Genomic DNA, 15,521 nt, shown 5'->3' on the forward strand with positions numbered 1-15,521 from the left:
CTTTTTGTTACTGAATCTAGTGTTCAATAAATATATATTTTTTTTACAATGAAGTCTCACAGGCAGACATTTAACAAGTCAATTTGCCGTATTCAATTAATTCTGTGGTAGAATATTAAATCTTTAATACATCTAAATTTGTTTTTGTCTAAAAATATGAAAATTAAACCAAGTCTCAAACTATAAGTGTAAGAATTGAAGTGAGTCTATAATTCTGGGGGGTAAACTCCCAAAATTCTCACATTCCTAAAACCCCCAGGAGTAAAAAACCTCGCCTTAGTCAATAAAAATTTGATTATTGAAAACTGCTGTCTCAACAGACCACATGAGGGCTTTATGATATATAATAAACTTTAATATGTCACATAAAAGTCAGCACTCTGATGGAATACACGTGTGCAATATAATACAACTCTACATAAGTTTGCTTTTTAAAGTAACGCAACAAAATGTAGACATTAATATCATTTGTTATGGCTTTAAAGTACTGCAAAAAAAAAACTAAGTTGCACTACAGCAAGTACTCAGATTGTGTTTAATAATGTATTTATCTTGGGTGAACTGTACAGTACAAATATGTCACATTAGTGCCACCCAGTGGCAAAAATGTAACATTTTTGTGCAGCCTTAGTCATAAAAATAAATGTTGATTTAGAATACAATAACATCCAAGTAACCCGTTTGAAGTACAGGAGACAGAAGGGACTCTTTACTGCATCCAAGAAGTTAACAAGGGAGTTTGACAGCTGTCCATAAGTCTTATGACTTTTACATCATAGATTTACAATCAGATTTTCTTAAGACAACAGTATGAATATGATTTGAATCTGAATATGTGTCATTGGCTTTGAAGGCAGCGTCTATCAGCAGCAAAGGGGGTTCCATGTTAGGATGTTCAGAATTGTTCATGACAGCAGAGTGTTGTGATATTTCCAAAGTGAGGACAAATAAGAGAAACAGGCGGTGAGAAATTCAGAGTGCAAATTCAAAAGCTCCTGTCTCAGTCTCTGGTGACATGATCCGTGTTCCTCTTGTATTTGCTGCCTGCTGTATGTACCAGCAGCCCGCTTGGCTACAGGTACATGCCGTTGATGAGGTAATCTGACTCCTCTGTGGTCAACGGTCGGGCTTTCTTAAGCTTGTGACGAACAAGTCTGAGACGACAGCCAATCATGAGAAGGAGGAGAGCGGTGATGATTATGCCGAGAGCCAGAGGAAGGATTGCACCTTTAGGAGGGGAAAGGGACACAAGAGGTAAACAGAAGAGCTAAGACCAGGCAGCCAGTGTTGAAAAACTAAGACAAAGCACCAACAGTGAAAAACTCTCGATCCCAGAGTGTCCACTTGAGGCTGACTACAAAATCCAAGGTATCCCAACTAAAGCCCATGTTGAAATGCCCAGTTAAAAAAGTAGCAGTACGATGAAAGTCACCAGACATTTCATGCTGACTCGTACCTGACTCTGGTCCTGGATGCCCTCCCATTACTGGGAATGGTTTGGAGATGGGGACGTCAGTCTCTGGTTGCTTCTGTGAGACTTTAGGGGCAGCTTGAAAAAAATAATACAAACAAACAAAATTAATATGAAATACTCAACAGTAACGTCTTTTTACAGATATGCCAATCAGGTTTTTTAAAGTTATTTTTTTGCCTTTTTGCCTTTTTTTTTGGATATTCCTGAAGTTAGGCAGAATATGAGTGAGGGAAGACATGCAGCAAAGGGCGAGGGTTGAATTTGATCCCACGGCTGCTCAGATGAGGACTATAGCCTCTGAACATGGTGCGCTTGATATAACCGCCAGGCTATCAGCACCCCACCTATCATGTTTTACTGAAATGTACTCCATTACCTATGTCAGTCTGTTTGGTGATGGGAGGAGCCACAGTCGCTGGTTTGAAAGCTGGACCTGAAAGATGAATCCATGAAACGTGCAAATTAAAAGTAGTTTGGTGTGATGATGATGTCACAATTACTAAACAACTAATGGACAAAAAGGAGATGCTCACTCTTCTGTATACATTCACTGACACAGTCAGACTCCTGGAGGAAGTTGTTATGGTTGCCCTGGCAGCCGCCGTACAGGAAGTGTTTGCATTCTCCTGCAATTCGGTCGTAGTACCAGCGAGGGAAGTTTCCTGTGCAGGGTCCAACGACTGGAGCTGCAGCACATGGATCTACAGAGAGAGAGAGAGAGGGTCGTATACAATCAGCTTCTTGTTTAACTCAGGAAAAAGAAGGATACTGGGTGCTCACCATGACAGGGTGGTAGACTTCTTCAGAACCTGAAGAAGATCCTGCGTGGTAGAAATTGGTGTGTGTATTTCCTGATACGACATATGCCCTGATTTATTAAAAGTGTCCTCGTCTTGAGTGTCTGAAGGTAGCCTCGTGGCTTCCTTCCCTCAGCTTCTTGTCACTTAACAAATTAAGACTTTTCTTTCTTAATGATTCTTAATGAAAAATTGTTTACTGTAAAAAAAAAGAAAATAAAAGGCTAAAATGTAATCATCATTTTAAACAGCAGAGATACGAGAAATTACTTCAGGCTGCTTGAGTTATTTAATGTTGTTAAACAAAATGCATGATTGATTCACCTGCAGGTTTTGATTAAAGCAGAATTTGTTTTTTACCTATTCACCATCAAAAGTAAAAAAACATCACATTTATTACAGTTTCCTGACACTTAAAGTAAAGTCTTAATATCGGAAAATAGTCCAAACCATAAATATATATATTTTTTTAGATTACTTAATTTTTAGAGTTTTTAATGCCTGTGGAGTTCAAAACAAAGCTTACAGAGAGAGAATATTGGATTTTCATATTACAAGAGGCCACAATCACAACTCCAAACTAATGTTTAAGTCAAAGCTTCGTTTAATGTCTGCTCGTCAATAGCAACAGGCGACTAACACCTTTACCTTTATGCAATATTCTGTTTAATCATTTTACAAGGGGCCAAGATATTCACTCATTGCAGATTACAGAGGAAACACTTGATTGATCCTGAAAGTGAATGCTCAGCCAGAAGAGAGACGAGAAGGTCGGAGTAGGTGTCATTAATCCACTATTCTCCCTCTCTCTCTTTCCTAAACTAAAAGTATTATCTCAGCCTTCCGAGCATTTAGACATGGACCTCAGCATTGGTGACATGAAGAAAAGACTCCTGAGAATGCTCCTCACCCGTGTAATACCTGTGGTAAAACACTGATGGTGGGGGAGAGGAGCTCTTTTGGTCGCTCTCAGCCTGATTCAGGGATCAGATGGCAGAGGGGACAGAGGCGCTTTGTTCCAGCAGGCACAGAGCTGCTTTCCCAGGGACTGCAGAGTGGCCCTGTGGCTCTGGCAGCATTTTCAGCTCGGTATGCTGTGACTCAATGGCTGCCTACAAGGGCTCCATCTGCTTCTGTGGCCAGAATCACACTAAAAACCCTCTCCGCCTCTTTACAAAGAGATACTGCACTAATGACACCGTGATGGAGGATCATATTGTTAAGCAAACATTTGAACAGGTAGAGCTAAAGTAGAATAAATCCTTTTAGATTTCCATCAAACTGTGTATTCTAAAAAATCTCTCTATTTTTTGTATCACCCCGCTGCAGCTATGAGAGGTACTCTGAGTTCAAACAGATGATGTAACAGATTGTGCAAACACGGCTTCAAACACATCCTTACCTTGACTGGCTGCAGCCTCTGGTTGACTGGGACTCTGTGGAGGAGTGGACTTACTCCTGTCCTGAGGGGGTACAATGCTCTCTACGGTCTTTCTGGATCCAGTCTGGATCATGGAGAGGTCCTCAGACTCCTCCGTCTGCGCTACAGGTCGACGAGGGTTTGACGGATCAGCAGTGTGGGTGACTGTCTTCCTGCTGCTGTCGACTGAAGAAATCAAAGAAAGTAAATGAACCATGTCGTCTTTGTGTGATCACAATACAAGAGCGATAATAACAGGCTATGGGTATGACGTGTCTCTCACAGTTTGGGCAGAAGTCTTCATCAGAGCGGTCTGGACAGTGTTGCTTCCCATCACAGGCGAAGGTGATGTCAATACAGCAGCCATCATCACACTTGAACTGATAGTTTGAACAGTGACCCGTACAGACTGTGGGCACACAAACGTAAACATCAGGAAACAGTTACCACAAAAACACAGCTTTAAACATTTGAAAATGAGGAAAAGATCACGTTTATCAAAGACTAGACGAACAAGCTTTAAACAATAAACTGAACATTTGAGGAGAAACCATTATCTCACAAAGGAGGTTAAAACAAAATCATATTAAAGATGTGTGTATTTTGAGAATTCATCACCTTCTGCTTGGTGTTTCGGTGCCAGCACGGTGACAGATACGTTGTCGGAGCTCTTCTGTCCCGCTGTGTCAGTGATCGTCATCTGGAAGGTGTAGACGCCCTCCTGCAGACCACTGACCTTCAGCAGGCCCGGATGAGTCGCCTAGAAACATATACAAACAACAAAGAAAGTCAACAGATTTATGACTTGATTTTCATTCATTACATGTGCAAAAATTGAGACGACCAAACTTGTTCTCTCTTGAACAAATTAGTGCAAAAAAGAATCCAATACTGGCGAGTTTTGTTATTTTTTTTACTTGAGAATATACTGTACAACACAGCTTTGGGCAGTTCATATAAATCACAGATCAACCTTATATCATTAAACCTACCAGCCCCTACTTGCATGCAATCATGAAGATATTATTTTTTTCTGCTGAACAATAGGAAAGAAAAATCTTAATTTTGTTGCAAAGAATTCAAGAATTACATTAAAGGCATTGCCTCATAAAAAGGTGAAATGCACTAAAATATATAAACCCCCAAATTTAACAGAAAGATAAATACAATGCTAATCAGTTAAGTTAATATGACTTAGATTTTTTCATTTTTCCCCCTTTTATTCTCATATTTCTGTTAGTTTATAATGGATAATGTTTGATTTATTTTGCCTAACCTGGTTTGTGTTGTTGTTTTGCCTTCTTAGTAATTGTCAAAGCACTCTTTGTAAACTCCGTTTCACAACAGGTTTAAACAGTTTGGCAAAATCTCTTGGACAAATCTTCATATTTTATTCTGACAGATCCTGAAATCAATCATCATAGCAGCATATCTTTTGTGTACTGAGGGTTGTTGGGAGCCGACGCCTAGCGTTTATTTCTTGGTGTATAAAAAAGGTAAAATAGTCGTTTAACAGAAATAAACGGTGTGAAGAGAACTTTTGAATAAAGGACATGTTGAAAAGATTCTCCACATGTTGTCACTAAAGGTGTTGACAAAAGGCTGGCTCAATATTGCCGCTGTCCTTGTGGCAGGTTTGAATGCATGCTTTTTTAATTAAATTCTATCTTTGTCGTACATAAAAGTATTACTGCGCTGTGGCCTTAAGCCACCCTGTAGACCTGACTCAAACATGTAATTTGATGCTGGTGTCTGAGAGGACCATTAGTGACTATTCATACTGAGAATTCAAATGGAACCATCTGACCCGTGAAAGGAGAGAACAAAAGAGCTCTCCCTGTCTATTCTCTTTATTCAGTCTGCGTTTCCTCCACTGTGTGCTACCAGGCTTCCAGTCTCAGATGTACCCAGTTTACTACGAGATGTCCTGGCTGTGAGCCTTCACTCAATAGTCTACATGCAGTAACCACTGACCTTCATATTAATGGTCGTTTCACCCCTGACGAGGGTCCATTCATAGTGGCTGATCCCGTGGTCATCCACACTGTCCCGTCCATCCAGCACGGCCCAGTCTGTGGGCAGCTGGATCACCACATCCTGTCCAGCATCACTGCGAGGAGGCTCATCTACTTCTGCAGAAACACATAGGGGGAACCAGCACACCATCGTGATACAGAGGATGTGAACAACCTACTTTTACAACGCCTCTGCACATTTATTCTTGCTTTATTCTACTGCAGGATTAGATTTAAAATATTGTCTCTGTCATGGTGGAAATTAAATACTAATAGGTGACTTTAAAATAAACAGAGGAGATAATCATAACAACACCTGCTGCTGGTCTCAGAGTCCTGAGTCTGAATTTGCACGGCTTAAAACTCTAAAAAAGTGAATGATTAACCTTTCCTCCCAGCTTTATCGCCCTGCAGCATGCAGTGGTTGCTATAGATGTTACAGTGAACATGCTGTGGAAGAAAGTGGTTGTTAATTTGATTATCTGTTTTCAGAAACTGCACCCTTTTTTTTTTTACTAAAGAGATTAGGTAGAGAATACAGCCGGGGTGTGGAAACACTGATTCTTTTTTGTCAGAATAATAGATCCTCTGTATCCTCTGTAAGGCGACGGTGGACCATTATTTAAATCTTAGGGCAAAGAAAGGAGATATACATTTTGTGATATACATGTTTTACCTAATGACTCCTTATGTTGTGTTCAATAAACAAAGAGTTAACTATGCTTCAGTCTGTCAAATATCATAAACTCAGTAAATTAGTTTTACACCAGCCAATATAGCAATCATCACTTAACAATGCTTTTTTTGTTGTTGACTGCATTAGAAGAATCAACATTTATCTTTATTTTCCTTTTGTTTACTTGATCAGGCACCTGCAGGCTTTTCAAGATTTTGCATGTAGGCTACATCCTGATCAATCATTTGGATCAATGCATGTTATTTTATTCAGATTGTGGTGTGTGCCACTGCCAGCCTCTCCCACCTTGTGTATCATCCTCATCCGGGTGTCTCCCCTCCCCGGGGCTCCTGGATGAGCCGCTGGATGAAACAGGGAGTTGTCCCAGCGTCGTGTTGGCAGTCCGGCTGTACGTGGAGAAGCCTTGCTGCGGAGCGAAGGAGCAGACATGTTTGTTCCTGTAGGTGCAGTTAAACAGGTAGCAGCTGAGACTGTCCCCGGGCTGGCTCTGGTCCTCCTGCACCACCGCCACGGTGCAGTGCGGCTGGGAGCAGCAGGCGTGCAGGCAGTCCTTCCAGGTGTACACCCTGTCCGGGGCCAGCAGGAAGGTGGCCCCCTGCTCGATGGAGGCCTTGGTCTTGATGATGCGGTCCCCTTCGGCGTTGAAGTCGCCCACACAGGAGTCGCTCGCCTCGCCGCCTCCCCCCCTGCTGTGCGCCTGGTCCTGCTGCTGCAGCTGCTGGCGGAACTGCTCCAGGAGCTCCTCCACCCCGGTTATTTTGGATTTCAGGTCCGATATGGGCAAAGACCGAGTGGCGTGGATACGTTGAACTGCGCCCAGAAGAAAAACAACAACAACAACACAAGCGAGCAACAACAGCCGGGGATGCTGAGGAAGAGCCATGTTGTTCACGCAGTTAAACAGCGTGTCCCTCTGCCTCCGGCTGTTCTCCGACACATGAGGGCTCCGCGCATCAAATAACACCGCTCCTACATTAAATAAATATCATTGATAAATGACATGAAACGCGATATGTTTCATTTAAACCGTCTCTAACTCAGGAGCGAAGAGTCTGTAACGCTGCTCTGACGATGCTCCAAATCTGTGTTGTCATGGTGAGGGGGAGGCGGCCGCGAGACCTCAACGTCGGCTGCTGCTCAGCAGGAATCGCTGACGTCACAGGGATGAACAAATATGGCGAGCAGAAAGCACCTGAAGCAGTCGGTCGTTTCTCTCTCCATCCGTCTTGCATACGGGTGTTTACTAAAAAAATTGAGTGTATTTTGGAAGTAGGCGACTTGTCTTGTCGAATTTATTTTCATGTTAGGCCTACTTTGAACTTTTACTAGAATTAAGAAGGAAATGTAGCCTTATACCCTCATTTGATGAATTGCACATTTAGATTATTCATTAAAAATATCAGCAGCAGTTACTGTAACATGGCCTATATTAAGATACTGTGCAATAGGCCTACATAAAGTAAAAAAACATTTAATGTCCTTTTACCAGCTGGGTCAGGGAAATCTGCTTTTTGCAGGGATATTATAAAATGTAACTTTTCTCTGTTGTTCTCAACTAGAGTGACATTAACTGTTGTGCAACGCTGATTAAAATCTTCTGGTACATTAATGTGAGCACCAAAACTCTTATGAGCCAGTTTTAACTTTTAAATGTCTCTCCAGTAGTAGATTTTATAAATACAATTACATGTACCCACTCTACTTTAATTTATAACATAATACCTCTCACAAAGCGCTTTCACAATTCCAAGATGAAAAGTTTTATTTGAACAATTTGACACAAAAAAATCTTGAATCATTTCAGATATGAAACTAAATGGACACACTACTCAGGACTGTTTCCCCCGTTTCTGACATCACGTTTAAAAATAAAGATAGAAAGAAAAAGGGTAAAGGCTCTTCTTTATGGCATTTTTTTGCATTTTAAATTCGTATCACAACATAACACATCGGATTGATCATATCTACACAAGCCAGCAAGCACAATTTTGTCAGTGTACAACAATAAAAAACAGATGGTTTATTACTAACTCAATATGATCTCATCTGATATGATCTGATTTGTGACATTACATAAACAATATCATACAATTCATTTCTCAAATGTGTTCATTGTAGACTCAGTCCAATTCACATGGAAACGTATTTATGTTTAACATTGTTTTCAGTACATAAATGTCTTTCATATACAGGTCTGTATAACACAATATTTACATGACAAAATTTAAAAAAAAAGGATTAAAAAAGAAAAATTCAAAACATGATTTAAATAAGTCTCAATATGGATTAAAAAACAAACAAACAGGGCATGCACATCCTTTAGATTACCAAAACAAATTAAATTAAAAAATATTTAAATAAAGTAGTGATAAGACGTTTATGATTAAAAATTAAAAAAAAAGTACAGATGTTGGTGAATGTAGTCTTTTGTATCTCAGGCTGGTAATAGAAAACGGTCAGTCTCTAGTTCTGTAAACGGTACGTCTTGTAAGGACAGGCGAAAAAGTTTTGACTGTTTTCAAGATTTCATCAATAAATGTTTACCCTAATTGTCATTGTTTAGTAACACACCTGTAACAAAAAAGGCTCGGTAATGTCCATTGGATATAGCAAAACTAGTGGCACTTCTCAGGAACAGCTGTTTTCAAAGTGACCTTTTTTTTCTCCCAAAATCTTTTACTCCAAAAATATCAAAATACTCCGACAAGAGCAATCAAAGAGTTTTTTTTTTTTCTTTTTCGTGTGGGCTGAATTAAGCTCTGGGCGCTCTGCGAGCACAGAGTTTCTTCTCCTTAAAGTCTGGCTCCTGTAAATACTGAGGTAACGAGGAGAATACTGAGCAGTCGACGGGACAGAGGTCGGGGCTTCTCCGAGTGGTTATCACCGCGTAAGGCCTCAGGTTGGCTTCTGTCTGTAGTCTGTGATGGCCCTCCATAGTTTACACAGGACCCCACCTCTGACGGGACACAGAGAAAGTATATTATGTTAATGTACAGAATACAACCTGTTGTATCAGATCAAAAGAATTCACACTAAATGACCTATACTGCAGCTTATCAGTCATATTGTTACTTCAACTTCAAACAGAAACACACCACACACACACACACACACACACATATCACATTCACCATCCAATGTCAACCCAAGAATAATGAGGGAGTAAAGAAAGCCTAGAAGCCAAATGATGACTCATCATCTGTTGTAAAAAAGAAAAAATGAAAAACGTTGGTACCTCAGTCTTAAACTCTTCATATCGTCTCTCGTTACATCGTGGAGGATGTTGTTCAGTGTGTACTGCTCGTTCAGTATCTAAAGACACAACATGAATATCAACGAGGGCTGAAAACACACTGTTTGACTCCCAAAAGCTACACATTTATAAAGACATTTAAAACACATTTATTCTAGGTAACCTCTCTCAAATGGAACTGTAAAATGCTTCAAATTGTCTTTCATTTGATTTTTATTTTACATCTTGTAACATCGTTTAAAAAAAAAAAAGGCATCCTCTTGTTGTGGGACTGTAGACAACATCTCTCAAAGAGATTTATAAAACACTCTTTATCAAACTCACTCTGTCTATGGAGTCCTGGTCGGCACCAGAAAGCCTCAGCCAGCTGGTCAGATCCGGGTCCTCATGTCTCTCTGCTGGCTGGCTCGTCTCTCCCTCTGGACCACCTGACGATGCAGGGACATCTGTTGGGGGGACATTTTTAGACACACTGGATCCACTCCCAAAACATTTGTGCAGGAAATAAATATTGTGCTGCAGCGTTCAGTACCACTACTCTCGAGGAGTTTTTTTTTAAAGCTGGTTATGAAACAGCTTGGAATTAATGTTGAAGTTTTATTAATGTCTAAAACCTCTGCCACGGGACAGATTAACAACACACTGCAAAAATAGATTTTTTTCCCCTCCCAGTAAATGTTCACAATCGGTTTTTGCATTTGACTGTTAAAAGAAAGCAGGATGAGGTATTAAGTCAAAAATATCTTTTACGCATGTACATGACAAGATCAGAGAAGTACTGTTTTGTCCACAGGGGGCGCCAAAATCCACACATCCTGAAAGTTTCCCACAGGAGCTTTTTAATATAAAAAGCCTGCATTTGAAAATAGAACTTAAGTAGAACTATGTAGATATACAAGAAAAACATGTGACAATCAAATGGTTATATTCACGATGAATGGATTATTGCTACCTCTGCTTTCATGTAAATGCAGGATTTTAATGTATTTGCATGAAAGCAGGTGCAGCTTATTTTATATTTTTTGTAGGGTGCATCTAGATATTAGAGATCATCATTTGTAATTTTGGAACCATGAAATAATCTTACAGGGAAAATGTTCTTTCTTAAAATAGACTTTCTAAGAAGCGTCTTGTTTGTGATTTCTCAACAACAATTGTGCATCACTATGCAACACAAGGAGTACAAAATAGTTGCATATAAATTGCTTTCAAAGTTTAAAGCTATATTTTTTGCTTAAGGATTAAGTTCATTTACAGAGAGGAATAAATACAAATAAATATGAAGAACGTTTAAGTGAAGAAATCATGGTGCAATCAGCATTTTAATACTCTAAAATCTGAGACCAAATTGGCAAGTGAGAAATTACACGACCAGTTTTGAACTGGTATGAATTATTTTGAACATTATTATTGATAGTGATATAAAGTGCACTTCTAAAGACTTGTACACTTCTGATTGTTGTTACACGAGCCACAGCTGGAGTGGAAACATAAAGACAAACAGCAGAGGGAGCAGAAGTGGCACGAGAGTGTTGCATACAGGCAGTGTAAAAAGGTAGATTTGAGTCTAGACCTGCGGGCTCAGATCGCAGCTTCAGTAGTCTGATCTCCTGCTCCCTCTCTTCCAGCACTTGTTGCAGGATGGCCTGATACTCTCTCTCCTTCTCCAGGAGCTGCTCCAGCAGCCTGAGGTTAAAGAAAACAAGAACATACCACAGAAGGATTCAATTATCAGAGCTCTCCAGGCTTCCTGTACTTGATGAAATCACAGTCAGTTTTAGCAGCTACCTGTTGGTCTCCAGCTTCATCCTGCCCAGCTCCATGCTCACAGACCGCTGTGCATTATGGGATTCGTGTGAGACGGTGGAGCTGAGCGTGCTGACTCCGGACGTCGCCACTGTGTCATCGTGAGCGGCGACGGGAGGCGGCCGGCTCTGGTGCGTGGCGCTTCTCTCGGGCTCGGTGTCGTCGTCCACGTCCTCCTGGTCTGCTGGGTCACTTTCAGACGCCAGACTGAAGTGAGGCCTCAGCTCTGAACGCGCGCGCGCACACACACACACACACACACAGCATGATTATAATTTACAGGATGGATTTGATGCCGCTTGTTTTGTTCAAGAGTTCCTCAGTTGTGCTTTAGAGCTGCTACAGCCCTCTTTTGAAACCTTCTTTTAAACAGTAATGCTCCTGTGTTAAAGAGCCCAATCGAAGCAGACATTAGTTATCTGTGTGAATATCTGTGGAGCTCTGGTCTTCATCACCTCACATTCTCCAACCTCTCCACTACTGTTAACCAAACCCTCATGTTACTGAGCTTCCAGGGTAAAACCTCTTTTATATTAATCAGCCAGCGCCGCCCCGAGGGACGGGCGATAACTCATTTAGGGAAGTTTGGCTCCAGACTGTATTGACGTTACCTGGCACCAGGATGGTGATGGCCGTCTGCACAGCTTTGCGGATGATGTTGTCCAGAGCAAACATCCAGTGAGGCTTGATGTTGTGGTTTCGCAGCACTTTGTTCACCTGCGGGCATGACAAAAAAATGAGTAAAAACACACCTCTTACTTCCTTTCAATGACAAATTAATGACATTTTAATTAGTTTATTCATTTAGTTTATTTTTCCCATGTTTGTTTTAACATTCAAATATTTTACACTCCCTTATTTCCTGCATCCTTCCTCGATTTTATGCCACAGTTTTTTTCTTTACCTTTATATCTGCTGCAATGATTAAATATGTGCCCTTTTACAGCAACACATTTAGCATGCAGATATGTCAGTCTTTATTAATGCACAAAATCCATTAATGAATAATCCAAGTTGCATAACTCTACTTTTTTTTTTTAATCCTGCATTATTATTTCACTGATGACCAGCAGGAGGCATCAGAGCTTCATCTTCTTTCAGGATTATGTAACAGCTCCAGGAAACATGAAAAAACAAACACTTCAGTCATTTCATCTGCAAAACTTCATCTTTGAGGAGGGACAAGAGAGCAGCTTATTTTTAGTTTATGTCTGAAACATATTGTGCATTATCTGCCTGCCATGCTCCTTTTTATCATCTGTTGCAAAGGTTAAACATTTTTCATAATTACATGTCTGTTCTTTGTGCAGGAGAGACAGCATCATGGCAGCCTGCATCTTCCTGCAGCTCATGTAAGATGACAACAATTACACTGACGTGTTCTGCAGTAAATGCACGTTTCAGTCGCAGAAGCATTTGCAGATGAAACCTTAAAAGTAAGTGCTTAGCTTTTGTTAGTGCTGCAATTTGAGCTTTCCTCATTTTCTTCTTCCTTCCCCCCCGTTATCTAACTGTTGCTGTCAGTGTCTGTGCTTCTGTGCTTGATACGTACTGCATCCTGGAAGCCGAACAGCACAACCTGCAGCTGGCTGATGGCTGTGCTGTCGAAGTCCAGCTCCAGCTTGAGTTGAGACAGCGTGTTGGCGATGATCTTCCTGTCCGCCATGCGAACAAAGTCGGCCAGACTGACCACAAGGGTGGAGATGTGCTGAGGCTTCAGCTTCATCCCCTCAGAGCCCTGCAGGTGTGAGGGTTGAAATATGATGATGAGAGAACCGTTGACTATTCATTTTTGGGGTGTAATGTATCTGATCTGTGATTTTTTTACCCCACCTGTGTGAGCGCCTCCATCAGGTTGTTCACCACCTTGTCTCGGTCCTCGGTCAGGATGTGGTGCAGCGTAGCTCGCCTCTCGCTGTCCTTCCGCAGCATGAAGAAACCTGAATCCTTCTCATCGGGAGACGGAGGAGCGCTGTGGTCCTCGAAGTTCTCCACCGGGATGCTGAGAAGACATGCATAAAAAAAAAGACCTCAAGACATATTCACAACAGGAGATAGTGTTTGTTTTTGTTGAAGATATAGATTTTTGGATCCTTCATTGATTGTGATGATTTTTGTTGAAGTTATTGAACAATGTTAGTTTTTTTATACTAGTTTGATTTCAAGGCTCACACGCTGAAAAATATGTGAACCACTGACTTACAATAAAGTGCAGAGTTTGCATTAGAATCAATCAGACTAAGGTGATTTATTTTATATTTATATCTTTATCTCATCTTAACATGTCTACATTTTACTATATAAAAGTGTCTTTTAGAGTAAATGCTTTAGTTTTTATCGTGAGGCCTCATCTGCATTTCACTGTCCATCTGTACGAGCATGAGACACATACAAACCTTAAATCTTAAATATAAACAATGAACATACAACCTTCATAATCTGACATTGTGTCAAACTTCCTGTGAGGAAAAAATGACAGATCCTGTTTAAAACATTCCCCCTCAACCCCCGTCTGAATCCCCCACCTGAGGAAGAGCGACCGGGGCCCCTTGACGTCCCTCTCGCTGTAGCACTTGGAGCTGGGCTTGAAGATGAAGGGGTTGGTGTTGAGGTCATTGTCAGGGGAGACGGAGCCGTACTCGCTGCTGCTGCTCGTGTCCTCCACCACCACCGGCACGGGCAGAGAGATACTCCGCAGATACTCTGAAGGACACAAATTAAAGCCTTTATTTCCTACCTGTTGCTTCAGTTAAGGGCTTCATGTTTAATCTGTAGCACAGAGGATGACCAATCAGGACGCAGGAGCCGTTCTTCATTTACAAAGAGGACTGAAGCTTTCAGGAGGAGGAAATTAGTGAAAGTGCTGATGGAAGGTTGTCGTCCTTTTCAGAAGGAAAAATCAGATAATTCTCCATAATCATGTTTAGACAGAGAGGAGCTTTATCTGATGTATCAGCCAGTAAATGACATCCATTGTGTATAAAATATGAAAGAGGGGTTATGAAGACGTTCAAGCATTCAGAAAAGAAGTCATGTTGTGCAATGTCTATTTTGAGTTGTTTTGAAAGGGCAGAGTCGTGCAAGGGAGGCCGCGCAGGAAAAAAAAAGAAAAGTCTAACCTAGATACTCTCCAGCTGATGTTCATCGCTCTGATGTACAGATTATACAGCAGTCAACATAGATGAAGAAGAGGAGGAGGAGGAGAGGAAGAGAAAGGAGGAAGAGAGGAGAGGTAAAGGAGGAGGAGAAGGAGAGGAAGAAAAAGGAGGAGGAGGAAGAGAGGAGAGGTAGAGGAAGAGGAGAAGATGAAGAGGAAGAAAAAGGAGGAAGAAGATGAAGAAGAGGACGAAGAGGAAGAAAAAGGAGGAGGGGGAAGAAGGGGTAGAGGAAGAGGAGAAGATGAAGAGGAAGAAAAAGGAGGAAGAAGAAGGAGAGGTAGAGGAAGAGGAGAAGAAGATGAAGAATAGGAAGAAAAAGGAGGAAGAAGAAGAAGAGGATGAAGAGGAAGAAAAAGAAGGAGGAAGAAGGAGAGGTAGAGGAAGAGGAGAAGAGGATGAAGAATAGGAAGAAAAAGGAGGAAGAAGAAGGAGAGGTAGAGGAAGAGGAGAAGAAGATGAAGAATAGGAAGAAAAAGGAGGAAGAAGAAGAAGAGGATGAAGAGGAAGAAAAAGAAGGAGGAAGAAGGAGAGGTAGAGGAAGAGGAGAAGAGGATGAAGAATAGGAAGAAAAAGGAGGAAGAAGAAGGAGAGGTAGAGGAAGAGGAGAAGAAGATGAAGAATAGGAAGAAAAAGGAGGAAGAAGAAGGAGAGGTAGAGGAAGAGGAGAAGAAGATGAAGAATAGGAAGAAAAAGGAGGAAGAAGAAGGAGAGGTAGAGGAAGAGGAGAAGAAGATGAAGAATAGGAAGAAAAAGGAGGAAGAAGAAGGAGAGGATGAAGAGGAAGAAAAAGGAGGAGGAGGAAGAAGAAGAAACTGAAGTAACTCACCTGATCCTGGTGACAGAGCTGTGGATGGAAAAACGCCAAACATGTGTCAGTATTCAAACAAGAACCAAACTGAAC

At 41.1% G+C, this 15,521-nt stretch overlaps 2 protein-coding genes across 2 annotated transcripts in view; both read right to left on the bottom strand.

Moving 5' to 3' along the window:
* Window positions 1-337: 337 nt before the first annotated feature.
* On the bottom strand, window positions 338-7,524 carry lrp11 (low density lipoprotein receptor-related protein 11). Its single transcript, XM_020639948.3, has 9 exons — window positions 6,689-7,524; window positions 5,666-5,823; window positions 4,310-4,451; window positions 3,975-4,100; window positions 3,674-3,877; window positions 2,008-2,175; window positions 1,851-1,907; window positions 1,457-1,549; window positions 338-1,227 (listed from the first exon to the last, which is right to left on the bottom strand). The coding sequence occupies exons 1-9, from the start codon at window positions 7,284-7,286 to the stop codon at window positions 1,073-1,075; spliced, it is 1,701 nt and encodes a 566-aa protein (XP_020495604.2). The 5' UTR covers window positions 7,287-7,524; the 3' UTR covers window positions 338-1,072.
* Window positions 7,525-8,147: 623 nt separating this feature from the next.
* map3k5 (mitogen-activated protein kinase kinase kinase 5) overlaps window positions 8,148-15,521 on the bottom strand; it is a 77,621-nt gene continuing 70,247 nt past the window's right edge. Inside the window, exons 21-30 of the mRNA XM_020639904.3 lie at window positions 15,447-15,464; window positions 13,988-14,165; window positions 13,296-13,464; window positions 13,015-13,200; window positions 12,074-12,179; window positions 11,445-11,688; window positions 11,230-11,342; window positions 9,981-10,102; window positions 9,639-9,715; window positions 8,148-9,359 (exon numbers count right to left, since the gene is read on the bottom strand). Coding sequence (XP_020495560.2) covers window positions 9,299-9,359; window positions 9,639-9,715; window positions 9,981-10,102; window positions 11,230-11,342; window positions 11,445-11,688; window positions 12,074-12,179; window positions 13,015-13,200; window positions 13,296-13,464; window positions 13,988-14,165; window positions 15,447-15,464 — 1,274 coding nt within the window. The 3' untranslated portion in view covers window positions 8,148-9,298. The remainder of the gene's footprint in view (window positions 9,360-9,638; window positions 9,716-9,980; window positions 10,103-11,229; window positions 11,343-11,444; window positions 11,689-12,073; window positions 12,180-13,014; window positions 13,201-13,295; window positions 13,465-13,987; window positions 14,166-15,446; window positions 15,465-15,521) is intronic.

The sequence above is a fragment of the Labrus bergylta genome, chromosome 15 (genome assembly GCF_963930695.1).
Source record: "Labrus bergylta chromosome 15, fLabBer1.1, whole genome shotgun sequence".
NCBI classification, from domain to species: Eukaryota; Metazoa; Chordata; class Actinopteri; order Labriformes; family Labridae; genus Labrus; species Labrus bergylta.